Below are 15,170 nucleotides of genomic sequence, written 5' to 3' on the forward strand. Positions count from 1 at the left end.
GGATGTCCGGTGCCAGAAATAACTTTCCAGTTTGACAACGAGTAATTATTTTATTTGTGCTCCGCAGATTTCAAGTTTCTCACGGACCTGGAGGAGCATGATACTGGCACCTTTTGTCTCAGGTACGACGCAAATGACTGAAATTTGCTTGTCTTGGTGCTCGTTGATGTTCAGATATCCACTTTCTTCATATTGGAAGCTTTAGCCCCAAACTTGTTCACCCTGCAGGCTTAAGACTTGTACAAACAAGTTACATGTGTCTTGTTCCTCTTTCATTGGCAAGTAAAAGATGAAAAATTACTTTATGTTGAAATGTTTTGGCAAGAGTGGTGCAACTTTAGGCTTTGTGTATAGTTACAGCAATGCAACCCAATAACAGAAAGGCATGTATGAGGTAGGACTGCCCATCATGAGCTGTGGTCAGTAAAATACTGGGTTAATAACTCTACCTTATGAGCCACAGCTTCCCCTTGAAAAGTCAGAATAATGAGACTCGTGAGTAAGGGCTTTAATGCAGGTTCATAAAAATTAAAAAAACCGAAGAAGAAAAGTAGGAGCTGAAGTTTATTTTGCTGCTTTAAACTTTTTCGAGAAGTCTTTCTCTTAAGCCTTTCAGCATCAGAATTTCGAAACCACCCATAAGCAATTCCCCAAAACCAAGACAGGCTTGATCAGATCTAACAACAAATAATGCTGTGTACGCCACTTCATACAAGTGAGCTGTTTCTGAGGCAAAGCTGATAATGGGGTGTACTAAAATAAGTATAAGGGCAAAAGAAATTATATATGCAACAGTGATTTTTTTTTTTTTTAAAGAAAGGAAAAAAAACTGGGATTAACTTAAAGAAGAGAAACATGTCAGCTCTCTAAGAGAGTAGTGCAAATTACATTGAGAAATAACAGGTTTAGGCAAATCTGAGAAACAGCTGCAAGAATAATACAGACTTATGTGAGTTGAATCTGACAGATGTGCTCATCTGTACAGTACTACTGTTTTATAGAGGATGGTAGGGATGATTACCTGAAGCAGGGTCAGTGCAGATCATTAATGTGGACATGACGGTATGCTGTCACTGAGTATAAGTTCCCTGATAGTAACTTCACTAGCTAACTGCTTCCTATGAAGCCTTTTAAAGTTGATGATGCATGTGTGCTCTTCTCTGTTCAGCTCTTCTTTTAAATGCAGTTGTTTGTTTGTTTGTTCTTATTTTTTGGCACCAGCTTCTGTTCCTCTGAGTCCAGATCAGCAGGCGATGCTCTACAGGACATTTGTTCTCCTCCTCAAGTATGCCTCACTCACATTCAGCTATAACCACCAAACTGATTCTTTCATGGACTTCTTGTGTTTGAATAGGGCAGCATACTGTGCGTACACTCTTTATTAATTTAAAAGCAAAAATAAATCTTGATACAACTTTTTCAATCAGGACTTGAAAACTCTGGCTGTGCTACAAAAACAAAAGAGGCCTTGCACGTAGATAAAGATGCAAATACTCGATAAGACTATATAAAGTGTTCACACTTAAAATATACTGGTCAGCAAGTGTTTTTAAATAGGCATTATACATCAACTATAATAGAAGCTCAAACAAGAGATCTAAAATGAGGTATGACCTCCTGTGGACACGATGCATGCTGTTGTGCATCTGTGCATTGATGGTACAAGTGTTGAAGAATTGCTCTTCCATACTGGTTGAGTACAGTCAATGAATAGTCACCGGTTGTGCCTGCCTTGAAAAAATTGTATGTTCAGTAGGTGGCATATTAGAAATAAGTAAGCTAGGGATATGTCAGGATATGCTCCTGATCCACAAAGACCTGTCCTGTGTGGACAGGTATTGTCTTGCTAAAACAGGATGTGGTGCTGCTGCAAGAATGGTACAAGTACTGGTTGGAGCACCTCATCCCGGTGCCTCAGTGCAGTCAGATTTCTTCTGAGAACGATCAGGAAATGCAAGGCTGCTGCAGCAGATGCATGCAGGCATCCAGGGTGCCAGTAACTCAGTCAGCTTCAGTCAGCTGTGGCACCAATGATCTTATACATGCTTGGGGTTTTGTTTGTTTGTTTGTTTTAGCTTTTTTGGTGTTCTGAGACAAGTGGCTTAAAAATGCAGTAAACTGAACCCGTGTGTAGTTCATTTGTGTTCAATAAATAGATTTCCAATGCCATCACTGACTAAAACCAGTCAGAACCAGGAATTGGGGCACATCTGTATGCTGTGTTTTCACATCAGCAGCCATGATTTGATTCAGAAGAACAACAGTTTCATGACACATGACATCATCACAGTGAATGAGTGTAAAAGGCTGTGTTTTGTTCTTAATGCAGTGATGTAGGTCTAAACTGCAATATCATGTACTTGTATATATGTTTTTCTCAGTTTAGATAAGATATTAATAATGAAAGTTGATATTGAATGTAGGTGGATTGTTTTGAGTCAGCAGTTAATGAGGTCACTGCCTGTTCTGCCCTTTGTGTGGTCTTTTGCTTATTTTATCTACGCTAATGTTTCCCTATAAGGAAATTATGTTTGCCACTGCTGGCCTATATACACTGCATATGTTCTGTATGTACTTTGAATGCTTGTATAATTGTGTTTTTCCAAAAGACACATAAAATATACGCTGGTCAAACAATAATTAAAGGAACGCTAATCAGAGTATAGCATCAGGTCAGTTAAACGTCTGGGTCAGTTCAGTAGCAGACGGGGTGGTTAATCAGTTTCAGCTGCTTTGATCTTAATGAAAACTAGAAACATTTGCATTTCCTGCAAAAATGCTGTGTTGGATGCCTTAACGCTGAAGATTTCTGCTGAAAAGAGCTGAAAAAGTTGAAAAAAACATTGCCCTGAGCAGGATTCAAACCTGGCCCTTCTGGTCTCAAGGCAGCTACTCATCTCATTGAGATTCTCACAAAGAAGATGTGGAGAGACTGACAATTGTGCTGAAATGAGCAGAAGCGGCTGAGAATTGTGCTGATAAGAGGTGAAAAGGCTGAAAATTTTGCAGAAAAGAGGTGAATCAGAAGAATTTCTGCTGAAAAGAGGTTAATCAGAAGAATTTCTGCTGAAAAGAGGTTAATCAGAAGAATTTCTGCTGAAAAGAGTTCAATCAGAAGAATTTCTGCTGAAAAGAGGTTAATCAGAAGAATTTCTGCTGAAAAGAGGTTAATCAGAAGAATTTCTGCTGAAAAGGTTAATCAGAAGGTTTTTGCTGAAAACAGCTGAAAAAGCTGGTATTTGTGCTGAAAGTGGTAAAAAAAAAACCTTAAAATTCTGCTGAAAAGGGGTGAAAAAATTTAACTGTTAACTGAAAGAAATGTTGCCATAAGCGGGATTTGAACCCGGACCTCCCAGTCCGAGAATGGATGCTCATCTCACTGAGCTAAAACACAGCTCAACCAGGCAAGGAAAATCAGTGACCCCACTGATAATGTGGCAGAAATGGGCAAAAAATATTGCATAAAAAATTCAATATCTCAAAAAGTATAGAAGTTATGAGCACCAAAAGTCATAGCAATAATTAGCAGAAAGAGCAGAATTTTTCAAAGTTTGAACAGTGCAAATAGCATGAAAACTGAGGGAGTAGTTAAGCGGCAAAAAACGTATGGAAGCAACCAGAATAATAAAGAATAAAGAGAAACAGGAACTCAATAGTGTGGATGCCCTCAAAGGGCATCCACACACAATAACAACAGGTGCACTACAGGGTCCGACAATGAGACAGCCTCCAAAAGGGAATGGTTTTATAGGTGGAGTCCACTGACATTTTTCCCTTATTTTTTCTGACTGGTTTTTCATTTGGTGTCAGCGTCACTACTGGAAACATGAGGTGATACCTGGTCCTTGCAGAGAGAGTGCACAGGTAGTCCAACAACAGTCTCAAGAGCATGGAGATTCTAAGAGAGAGATAGTTAATCTAGAAGAGCTGGACAGAATACCAGAACTGGCAGGTCCACCACTAGTGCACTGTGCTTTTCAAAGATGAGACCAGCTTCACCCTGTGGACATGAGACGCATGTGAAAATGTCAGGAGCAGCGGTGGAGAACGTTATGCTGCGCATTATGATATTTTCAGGCATGCATTCAGGCTTGTGGGGGCCATACAAACTACTGAGTGCCATTCTGAGTTGCTGCAGTGAAATCTTTGAAAACTGGACTAACTTGCTGCATCTTTTTTTATTGATTTTTTTTACTTTGATTTTCAGGGTCTCTTTGAATGTGGCATTCTGCCTATTCTAACATATTACCTAGTCCATTTCAGACAGATGGATGGATGGATGTCCAGCATAATTCCTTCCCCATTGTGTTTTCTAAGTGTTCGTTTAATATTTTGGACAGTTTATAAACACACTACTTCCGTCTGATTCATTTCTGAATTAGTATTAGACCTGAGTAATGCTTCATCTAATCTTCACCTTAACTCCTAATGTCTCGCCATTGCTTTTCCCTCCCGAGGTGCCCATTTCTGTTGAATCTGGATTTGATCGGAATTGCCAATCGCTTTGCACAGTTCAATCTGCCAGCCTTCGCCCTGGGAACGCTCCTTCTAATTCCCTGTGCTAGTAAGAAGGAGCAGCAGGTCCAGGTCAGTGCATCCATTTAAATACATGTGAGAAGTAAACGTGTAGTTTAGGCTCTGACTCTTTTTTTTTTGTTGTTGTTTGCAGGGTTTCCTGTCTGTCTGCAACCCGCTCGTCGTGCTCGAGCAGGTGGACGAGCTTATGAACACCGGGGAACTCGCTGGTATTCCTTCACAGGTTAGATGTGACGTCTTTCCACTGCTTACAGATTTAACTGCCTTTAACACTTGTTACCACATTTTACTTTCATTTAGAAATGTCCACTTCAGCTACATTGTCATTTCATTTAATCTTTCTTTGTTTCTAAATATATTTAAAAAATAGAATTCTTTTTATTTTTTAGACATTAATATTTCTGAGTATCAGCACACTCCTTAAAACTGTTAAACAGGAAGTCTGATCAGCTGATAAGATGGTGTGAAATTATGAAAGATATTTTTTTGTGTGTCGGAAAAACAGTGTTGCTAACCAAACACAGAAATAAACCCAATCTTCACGTGAGCAGATTTGCTGTTTTGTAACATCTGATGAAATGAAATTCATCTGCATTCTTCATTGTGATTCTCATATAAACAAAATTATAGAGTATATTATGTTATATATTTAATGTCTTATACTACATGACTTAATTTTCTTAATGATCCATCAGGTCAGGGAGACTGTGTTAACTTTCATCAGCCAGAATGGACAGCATCAGAAACTGCTGAAGACGAAACACTTCAGCCATCTGAAGCAGCTCATAGTGTCGAGTGGGCAGCCTAACCAAGTGAAAGATTTGGTGGACTATCTGATCAGCCAGAACTGGTGAGATTCACACCGCTCAACCTTTCATAGGAAAGCAACAAAAACTTTTCTATAGAGATGGTTTAAAAACATCAACAATAAACTGATGCATAGTGCTGTGATCTAAAAAGTCTAAAACCTTATGTAATCATCCATACAAGGATATAAAGAGCGGGTACCTGTCCTTCCAACCCTCATATAAATGGAAGGAGACTAACAATGATCTACATGTGCCTATGATATCTATGAGCTGTGATCTAAAGCTTTCATTATTATACACATAAAAATCCAGTCTATAACCACGCACTGAGACGCCTCCTCTGCATTGATCTGTAATGGCCAGATCCCCAATCTGCAATTTCACCATGGGCCTCAGACTTGCACAGGAAAAAAAACATCAGCTTTTTAAAACAGGAAGTTATTGGGATACAGTACCACACAGTCGTGTGAAAAACGAGCATACCACTTTCTTTCAAGTCTAAGAGTTTACGCATCAGTGCACAATTTTTAAATTATCTGGTCGTTCCCAGGTTCTAAAATTATTTAGATACAATGTTAGATGAACAACAACACAACATAATTACGCTAGTTCATCATTTATTGAGAAAAAAGAAAACACAGACGCTGCATGTGAAAACTAACTACACCCCGTGATTCTGTTTGCTTGTACCTTTATCCGAACATTGAGTTTGGTTTTAGATAAGAAGATAAGATAAGATAAAACTTTATTAATCCCTCGGGTGGGTTTCTCTGGGAAATTCGGTTTCCAAAAGCACAGCACCAACAGAAGTTAGAGTTACAGAATATTATATATACACACACACACACACACACACACACACACACACACACACACACACACACACACACATATAAATACAGAGACATATATAAATAAAATATACGAAGGGGATGAATAGAATAAATAGGAATAAAAATAAAAATACAAGTGAATTGCACATTTTTTAATTCAGTTTATTGAGGTTTGCAGATGTTCTGTCTTAAGATCTGACCACAGCATTTAAATCAGGATGAGGTCTGCTCTTTGACCGGATCAGTGCAAAATCTTGGTGTTTTTCTATTTCAACCATTCAGCGTAGATTTGTTGCAGTGCTTGGGATCATTGGGCCTCATTTACTCATTCACAGTGCATATGCACAAATCTGTGATTTATCAATATTTTTGTATTTTAGGAACAAATTTAGTTTAGGTCAGTTCCTCTGACCAAACATACGTACAACAAACACCTGGCTGCCTTATGAATTTGAACACAAATCTGTAAAATGAGTAAGGCTGCTACTACTACTACTACTACTACTACTAACAATCATTAGCAATTATCATTGAATTTTGGTTTTTATTCATAGCTTTCTAAAACGCATTAAGCCACAAAATGCTCAGGACTACAAAAAAGGCACGTGAAGAAAACAAAATACTATCGCCAAGGGGAAGCACAGCCACCCTTTGGTGGAAGCTTATTTGTGCATCCGATTCTTTCAGTCACTACCCGAAGCTCGCGAGGTTCTCGTGTGGGGCTGATGGATCACGTGGTTCCTCAGCCTCCACCTGTTTTAATCTTTTTATTCCTTGTGGTATTTTGTTTTTATGTCAACTTTGATTCCAAACTTTGGTGCACAGGGAATCTCTCAGGAGAAATTATATTCTGTTATTTCAGGCCTGCGTGCTTATTTTATTTATTATTTTTGAAACTTCTTTGGTCTCTTCTGGCTTCCTCTTTCAGCATCCAGACACTGTTATTTAATTTTATATGGTCAGACTTTCTTCTTGTTTCTTGCCTCAGAGGTGCAGGATTCTGTCTTATAACATCGTCACCACTTTCTCTTCACTTGGAGCTAAGTGTGTTCACTTATGTTGAGAAGCCATGGCGGGGAAGTGCGCAGATAATAGGCAAATTATATGGGGCTCCCACAAGGCTGCTGGTTTTGAACTATTCTGATTTACTAACATACCCACAGTGGTGAGAATAAAATAGGCCAGTTTGCAGGTTTCTGAATCTGACTGTAATTTTGCATGCAAACTAATTTGTTGCACATGATAAAAACATTTCCACCCAAATATTAGTAAATGAGGCCCATTATTCTGGCTTCAGCTGTTGTGACTCTAGAATACTTTGATATACTAAGTTAATGGTGAATCCTGAATACTCCTGACCTGCAAACTGCCAAAACATCTGCTTTCATAGAGGTGCTGATATCTGCTGATGGTCATTTACTTAAATGCTTTTGATTAGCAGCACCTGGCTGCTACTTAGCCTCTCAATTGAAATGAAAGCAGGTTTTCACACACTGCATTTTGGCTCAGTTTGTTCATTTTTTTTATTTTTTTTTTAAATTTTGTCTTCATATCTCAAACCTTTTAACTGGAAGAGGTTGTCATAGACTGGCTGTTATTTAAAAACGCTAGCTCTTACTGTTACTCTTACTTACTCTTAATGTTATCCTACAGTCTCAGGTTGTAGCTCGAAATTCAGATTTTTGCTTCTAGTTTAGTTTAAATGCTCGCACTTAGAACTGTGTTAGAAACAGATGTCTTAAACCGGTTAAAGTTGCATGACTTTAGTTGTCTGTGCTCTTCAATCTTCCCTGCAGCCATGATGATGCTGACTCACTCGCTCGTGAGTACATGAAACACAGAGAGCGTCAGCGAGGGAAAACCCTGACAAATGGCTCGTTGTCATCCAGCTGCCTGAAGGTAACTGAAGCCGATATCTTGGGCCGAGTTTAGTGGAACGTAAAGGCTACACATGTTTGATGTGAAGTAGAAGTTTCTTTTTATTAGCTAAAAGCACTTCACCTGTGTGCATTAATGATTTCATTTGTTTTTCAGGACTTTCTTAACATGCAACACGGAGTATTGAGATGAACCAGCACTGTTGCTTCAGCCGTGTTTATATAATCCTCCTTGGTCTGCTTTAGGCTGAGATGCAGTATTTGCACTTCACATTTATCTTTCAGCTGTAATATTTGAATAAACTATTCATTTATGAAAACTGTGGAGATGAGCTATTTAGAAGCAGCAGATCACATGTCAACTTTTATTTTCCACTGTAACTCCAAGTTTGTTTCCTAGGATGTGTATTGAGTTTAACTGTTGATTTTCATTGCACAGCCACACTTTGTACAATATTTTGAAGCTAAAGTACTGTCGCACATCGGTTCTAAAAGAAAGAGGAGCAGTAATCCTAATAAATGATGTACACTGTGTTGCCAAAAGTATCAGCTCATCTGCCGTCACACACATTAAGGAACAAACCAATCTTACTTCATGGAATTTTATACGATGTTGGCCGAACCTTTGCAGCTATAACTTCAACTCTTCTGAAAAGGCTTTGTAAAAGATTTAGAGGTGTTTATGGGATTTATGGGAGTCAAGTTCTTCCACACCAAACTCGGTCATCCAGCTCCCACAGGGCGAGAGGCAGGGTTCACCCTGAACAGGTCACCAATCTGACGCAGGGCTAAGACAACCATTTGCACCGATGGGCAGTTTAGAATCTAACCCCACTAACTGCATGTCTTTGGACTGTGGGAGGAAGCCGGAGTACTCAGAGAGAAAATATGAACTCCACCCAGAAAGGTCCCGACCAGATGGTGGTTTCGAACGCGGGACCTACTTGCTGTGCTCACATTTTCCTAAAGTTATTTCTGTTTTCTTTTTAAATACTTGTTACTTTCACATTTATATGAAACAGCTTCCTTATCTCAGTCGTACTTCTTTGGTTCATCAACTTTTTTTTTTAAACACTGGTCTTGTTTCTGATGGACTACTTCCCGTCACTCGCTGTTAGACGTGACTGTGTGATATTTGAGAGGAAGTGTGCACTCACAGTGAGACCGATCCGAGCTGAACTTTATCCATTCTGAATTTTTCAAAAGATTTATACAGTTTGGTCCTCCAGTTTTTTCTTCTCCTTTGCAGCTGTCACTCATTCAAGTGTGCAGAGATTATGTATCACGTTTGCCCATCAAGAACGCTCAGCAAGTTTACTTGTTAGTGGTTTAGCCACACATGGTGTGCCTTTAAATGGACTTATAGAGCTCATCTGTTCCCAGAGAGGAGCGCATTAAATTAATGTCACGAGACTTCCTTTTCAAACTCACTTGCCTCATGGGAAACGGAAGACTTTGTATTCTCTGCGTGGCTTTGTGTTAAAATGACGGTTTCATTTTCATCTAAAATGTAAGTGAAAAAAAAAATAAACAAAAAATAAAATAAAATGGCCATTATGTGAAACTGGTGTCCAGATTTAGTCCGGTCCTTGTTCAAGGAACCTAACTCAAGGTATGAATCAGTGTTGCCCTAGCATTATAGACAACTTGCCAAAGAACCATGTTTAAATTGTGTCTTTTGGGACTTTGTTACTAGAAGCAAAAACTAAGAATTTGTTCCTATTTTTTCAGTTTAATCAAAGAAAGGTCAATATACTAACACAGTTTGACAGACTCCCTTGTCTAAGAAAGACCAGACTGTGCTTCAATAAATCGGTGGATGCATTTTTCTGCAAAAGATTTTTTTTAAATTGAGGGGTGGATCAAGACTTTTGCATAGTGTTCTACAGATTGTGTTCATGTATGCAAAAAGGTCTGAGAAATATGAGATTAAATATGTGTTTATACACTCAAACTGTTGCCCCTCAGAAAACATTATATAAAGATATATAAACCAATGCATGTTTTTAAATGCAATTTGTATCATTTATGTGTTTTCAATGATTCAAGGACTTGTTTAAGCTGCACAAGAACCATAATTTTAGCTGCGTGTGAATTAAATGAGAAGAAATGGCTTGTTTCTCAGAATGGACAGATCAAGTGTCATAAAGTTATATTTATAAACTCGATTCACAGAAACCAAAGTGTCTGAATCATCTTTGCTGAACTAGGCCATCAGATATTGTACTTCCCCAACTTTAGCTGCAGTTATGAAACTGCAGTTGTGAGTTGGTTAAAATAGTTTCATGTAAGAAAAACAAGACCCAATAGAGTGCCGAATACCAGGAAAACAAATTAATGCACCAAACAGATTTGATAATATACATGTGAAAGATTTTTCTCTAAGGGTTGTGCTCATTGCTTAAAATCTCTTAAGGAACAATCAGGCTTTCATTAAATCCATTGTTTCCTAATTCAAGAGATGATACAGAACCTGAGTGTGTATCTGGGAGAGCGCATGGAGATTTAGAAAAACGGTGTAGATGGAGCACACATCTGTCTTCTCCTTCGTATCAAGTATTTGTGTGATAGGTCTGGATTTTATATATCATCTGCCATATCTGCATGTCCTGAAAGATTATTCCTAAAGAAGTTATCATTACATCATACTGATATTGCTGTTGCAGCTGCACACTGATATGTTTAGCACTGTTACCTGACGACAAGGAGGTCCTGGGTTCAAACCCACCACTTGCGTGGTGTTTGCATTTTCTCTCGGTATACACCATCTTTGTGCAACAGTCCAAACATCGTTTTTTGATTGATAAACTTACTTTAGTGGGTTTAGGTCAACTCTAAATTACAAAGGGGTGTCAATGTGAGTGTGAACAGCTGACTCTCTTTGTTAGCCCTGTGACAGACTGGCAAGCGGTCCAGGGTGTACCCTCCTTCTACCCCAGCCACCTAAAAGCAGCTATAAACTCCAGTGCCTGTTGTTTTACAGGGAGAGATTTTTGAGCCATCTTAACCAGGAGGAGTGTGCTTCATATTGTACTGCTGCAATGCCAGCAGTTTCATTATGATCCCTTCATCGCCCACTTCTGAAAGATTCCAAGAAAACAGGCAACATCTCAGTGTTGACAATAAACTTATATTTATTATCATACGTTCATACAGCATTGGCAAAAGACAAAGAATACATATTCATACAGTTTTGTTGTTTTTATTCAAAGTTGCCTTAATATATATCCATATTTTTAACTCATGTATAAAAGCTTTTATACATTATGTATATATGCAGTATGTTTCTCATTATTATAGTTTTCACATGACAAAAGAAAGAAATCTTATTCAGATGAGGTTATAAATGTCCTTATTTCACATAATCTTTGTTTAATTCACACGTCTTAACGTGTACATGTTTTGGAAGACAAATACATTTAGAAAAGTGCAGTCAGCATTGGTGTGATAGCTTCTAAGCAAGTGATGTGCTGGGAAAAAAAAAGAAAAAAGCTTTTCACTGATGAAAAGTTTAATCACTCAGTTCGGAGGATTTCTGTGCCAGTGTGTAGCTTATTATTTCAAAGTGTGAGTGAGACTGCTTTAGCTAGAAACGGCTCTATAGAAGACACAGCTGCATCGTTTTTTGACTTTTAGAGGTTTTTACTCCATAATTGCCATGTTTTGAAAATGCAATTAATAGTAAATATGAAATAGCTTTAGCACTTACAGCTTAATGATGGAATCGATAAACTTACTTTAAATTGAACCTTTAGCTATGAAGCTGCTTGTTATACCTCCTCAGTTTAGTGATCACAGCTGGCTGATCGACTGGGAGCCCGTTTCCCGGGTTTTCTTCTCTGTACTCTCAGCATTTTCTGTTTCAGGCAGATGAAGAGCCTTCCTGCAGATGCTCTTAAAGACGGGGCTGGAGAAGTAGTAGACCACAGGATCCAAAACGCTGTTGAGGTAGGTCAGGCTAATGGTGATGTAAAATACAATGGTAAGGTTTTCCATTTCAGAACACATGTTAGAGGAACCGGCTAATTTATAGGACTTGATCCAGATCACCAGCTGTGTGAAGTTGCTTGGGAGGAAGCAAATGATGAAGAGCACTACCACGACTATGATGAAGTACAAGGCCTTCTTGATCTTGGCATGCTGGGCCAACTGCCTCCCTTTCAGGTTGCGAACGATGCAGAATGTGCAGTAGAGGATGACCAGCAGAGGCATGTAGAAGGAAAACAGAAATGCAAACTTATGCCAGGAAAGATTACCCTTGGTCTTGGTGTCAATCATGAAGCTCTCACAGTACGTTGTGTTGATGTGTGACAAAGAGAAGACATGAGCAGTCATTGAAGTGGTGATCAACCACAGCCCGAGTGCTCCGATTATGGCTTTAGAGACGCTCAGAGAGTTGATGGGATGGTGGGGATGCACCACACGCATGTACCTGTCCACAGCGATGGCCATCAGGAAGAAGGTGCTTCCGCTGCGATTCAGGGCCAGCATGAAGAGGCAGATGTTACAGAGGGCGTTTCCAAACTTCCATTTGATCCCGGCGAAATAGTAGCTGGCACGGAGAGGTAAAACAATATTGAGCAGAAAATCAGCCATTGCCAGGTTAAAGAGCAACACTGTGCTGCTTTTCCAGGGCCTCAGGTGGAAGCAGAAGATCCACAGAGCCAAACCATTACCAAGAACTCCCAGGACAAACTCTGTCATCAGCAGAGGAGGGAGGACATTGATCAGCAGAGTGCCATTGAAGCTGCAACGCATCGTGAGCTACGTGCCTCTTTGATGTCTTCACAAAAAGAAATGACTCCTTTGGAGCTGCCCGTACTCTTTAAAGGGAAATGCAAATGCAAAAAAAGTGTGATTATGTGGTTCACCCTTTACCCGGAAGCCTGAGGCTTCTGCTTTTTTTTTCTTTTTTTTTTAGGTGTTAACAAGCAATTAGTTGTCTGTCTTGGTGGTGTTAAATTTCTGTAGAAATAAAGAAATACAAATAAAGGTGATAACAAAAAAATCCCTTTTACACATCTCTGCATGCAGAAATATTTTCAGCTGTTTATCCTTGGAGTTTTATAAACCTTATGTTGTCACACTGCATGGCTGCACAGTTAAAACTGTCCTACTCAATCAAATCTCTGAGCACATAAGCAGGAACTCATGCCTGTGATGAAGCACTCCTCACATCTTTACCTCAGTCCACACAGGGCCTTTCATGGAGAACTGAAGAATCTCTCTTTCATAGATAACTATTTCACACTCCACTAAGAAGCTTTTCTCATGAATCACAAAGACTAGATAATGATCTGTGTTGGTTTTTATTGTGCACTCTCTATGTACAGGAAGTTTAGCATTTATTTTATTATCCTAATAATATAATAATAAGCAAGTTCTTATTCTGGGACAATCACCCACTGCTGTGCAGCTAGCGTGAGAAAGTTCAGCAATTATAAAAAGCCACATTGTACCGCATTGGTTTTATTTACCATGTGCCAAAATAATTTTACACAAAGGCTTCACTTTGTTGCATGCATTGTGGAGAAGTGTTTAACCTGCATCTGCTGCATCACCTTTTTCATGAAGCTACCTAACACCAGGTAGTACGTGCCAAATAAGATTAGACCAGAAAAAAAAACAAAGGCGATCTGCAAAGTCAAATATGAGAAAAACTGTCTGCATCCAGCTGCGACGCATTAAACTGACCGCTAACAGCGTCCACCTGTACACGCAGAAAGATACTTGTTTTTAATTGGCTATCATCCATTCTCTGATGCTTTGTTGTAAATGAATTCAGTACTTACGTCTTGTACATATTGTATAATAATATTTAAGTCCTTAACGAAACAGAATCTGAGAAATGTCCGAAAGGTTTCAGATCTTTTTATTTTCACAGAGGTTCAGTACTGGAATGAGCCACGGTGGCGTAGTGAAGTACTGAAGCCCACGTTTATTGATTCATGAAGCGAAATTATATAAATATCATCTGAGGGGACAACGTGTCAGATGATGTTCTGCACATCCTGGACAGAGTTGGGGGGTTTTTTGTGTTTTTTTTTTTCAAAAGGCGGAGGTGTATCTGTCTTAAACAAATTGTGTCATTTAGCACCTTTCAGATAAAACTTTACTGCTGGACACATTTTGCATAATGAAGCTGCATCACTGAGGAGGGTAACTGTGCAAAAGGTCACAGAGTGGAGCATTTTATTTCATATATAAGTTTTGAGCCGTGTCTCATGTCCTTTATAGTTTGCTCCGAAAACTGGAAAATGGGTCAGTGACTGGCTGAGACATGCCCACACATAGACGGAAATACAGCACATAAGTCAAAAATAGAGTTTGTTGGTTTGACCATTTTTATTCTTCAATAAAAAGAACTCTCTTAGGTAAGCTTTCTCGTCATTTCTTGAAATAGTCTTCAGGAATAGTTCTCCGGGCTCCGAGAAGTGGAAATACAAATATGGGAGAAACTGAGCTGTAACAACTTCCAGCTGTACACACAGAGAAAAAATGGCCTTTGTCTTCCGATCATTCATTTTCTGATGCTTTCTTGTCAGTGAATTATGAGCCATTTGTTTCTTTGTGTGCGTTTCTTTTTTACTCGCTACATGATTACACACCTCTCTACATTTAATCATTAGTTATTATTAATCTCTTGCTCTCTTCCACAGTGTGTCTTTATCCTGTCTTCCTCCCCTCATCCCAACCAGTCGCAGCAGATGGCCAAGAGACAGCAGGCGGTTTAACAATATTTTATTAGTTAGGCTTAGGCTTGGAACTGTGGCAAGGACAAACGCAATGAAACAAACTGGCAGTGAATGAACATCAGGGTGAGGCTTAAATCACTTTGGCTTGATTGCCTGCAATCGGCTCCAGGTGCGCAGGAACTGGAGGAGGTGGTCCTCCCCAGGGGCGGATCCCAGGTAGGCTCAGGAGCCTAATGGAAATTTCAGCCAACCACTGCGGACCATGACAATTGGGACCTGATAAATGTAAAAACAAAGAATTACCTGATTTTTTTTCAAAAATAACAGTGGCACTACAACGTCCTCATAAGTAGATGTCACGCCCTTGTAGAGCAAAATTGGTATTTTGGTCTAGACAACCCAAAATGTATTGTCCACATG

At 39.2% G+C, this 15,170-nt stretch overlaps 2 protein-coding genes across 3 annotated transcripts in view; one reads left to right on the forward strand and one right to left on the reverse strand.

Moving 5' to 3' along the window:
• The window catches only part of kntc1 (kinetochore associated 1), a 30,128-nt gene extending 21,527 nt beyond the window's left edge, over positions 1 to 8,601 (forward strand). For both annotated transcript variants that reach the window (XM_026187687.1, XM_026187688.1), the window contains exons 56-62: positions 68 to 122; positions 1,222 to 1,285; positions 4,458 to 4,587; positions 4,670 to 4,759; positions 5,232 to 5,386; positions 7,975 to 8,077; positions 8,213 to 8,601. In XM_026187687.1, the coding sequence (XP_026043472.1) occupies positions 68 to 122; positions 1,222 to 1,285; positions 4,458 to 4,587; positions 4,670 to 4,759; positions 5,232 to 5,386; positions 7,975 to 8,077; positions 8,213 to 8,248 (633 nt within the window). In that variant the 3' untranslated portion in view covers positions 8,249 to 8,601. The remainder of the gene's footprint in view (positions 1 to 67; positions 123 to 1,221; positions 1,286 to 4,457; positions 4,588 to 4,669; positions 4,760 to 5,231; positions 5,387 to 7,974; positions 8,078 to 8,212) is intronic.
• Positions 8,602 to 11,309: 2,708 nt separating this feature from the next.
• On the reverse strand, positions 11,310 to 12,965 carry LOC113034019 (hydroxycarboxylic acid receptor 2-like). Its single transcript, XM_026188293.1, has one exon. It carries the CDS (start codon positions 12,811 to 12,813, stop codon positions 11,848 to 11,850), a length of 966 nt encoding a protein of 321 aa, XP_026044078.1. The 5' UTR covers positions 12,814 to 12,965; the 3' UTR covers positions 11,310 to 11,847.
• Positions 12,966 to 15,170: the final 2,205 nt, after the last annotated feature.

Source organism: Astatotilapia calliptera, chromosome 12, assembly GCF_900246225.1.
Source record: "Astatotilapia calliptera chromosome 12, fAstCal1.2, whole genome shotgun sequence".
NCBI classification, from domain to species: Eukaryota; Metazoa; Chordata; class Actinopteri; order Cichliformes; family Cichlidae; genus Astatotilapia; species Astatotilapia calliptera.

Bases quoted from the DNA above. Each gene is read 5' to 3' on its own strand.
- LOC113034019 (XM_026188293.1), bottom strand. From the start codon at position 12,813: ATGCGTTGCAGCTTCAATGGCACTCTGCTGATCAATGTCCTCCCTCCT.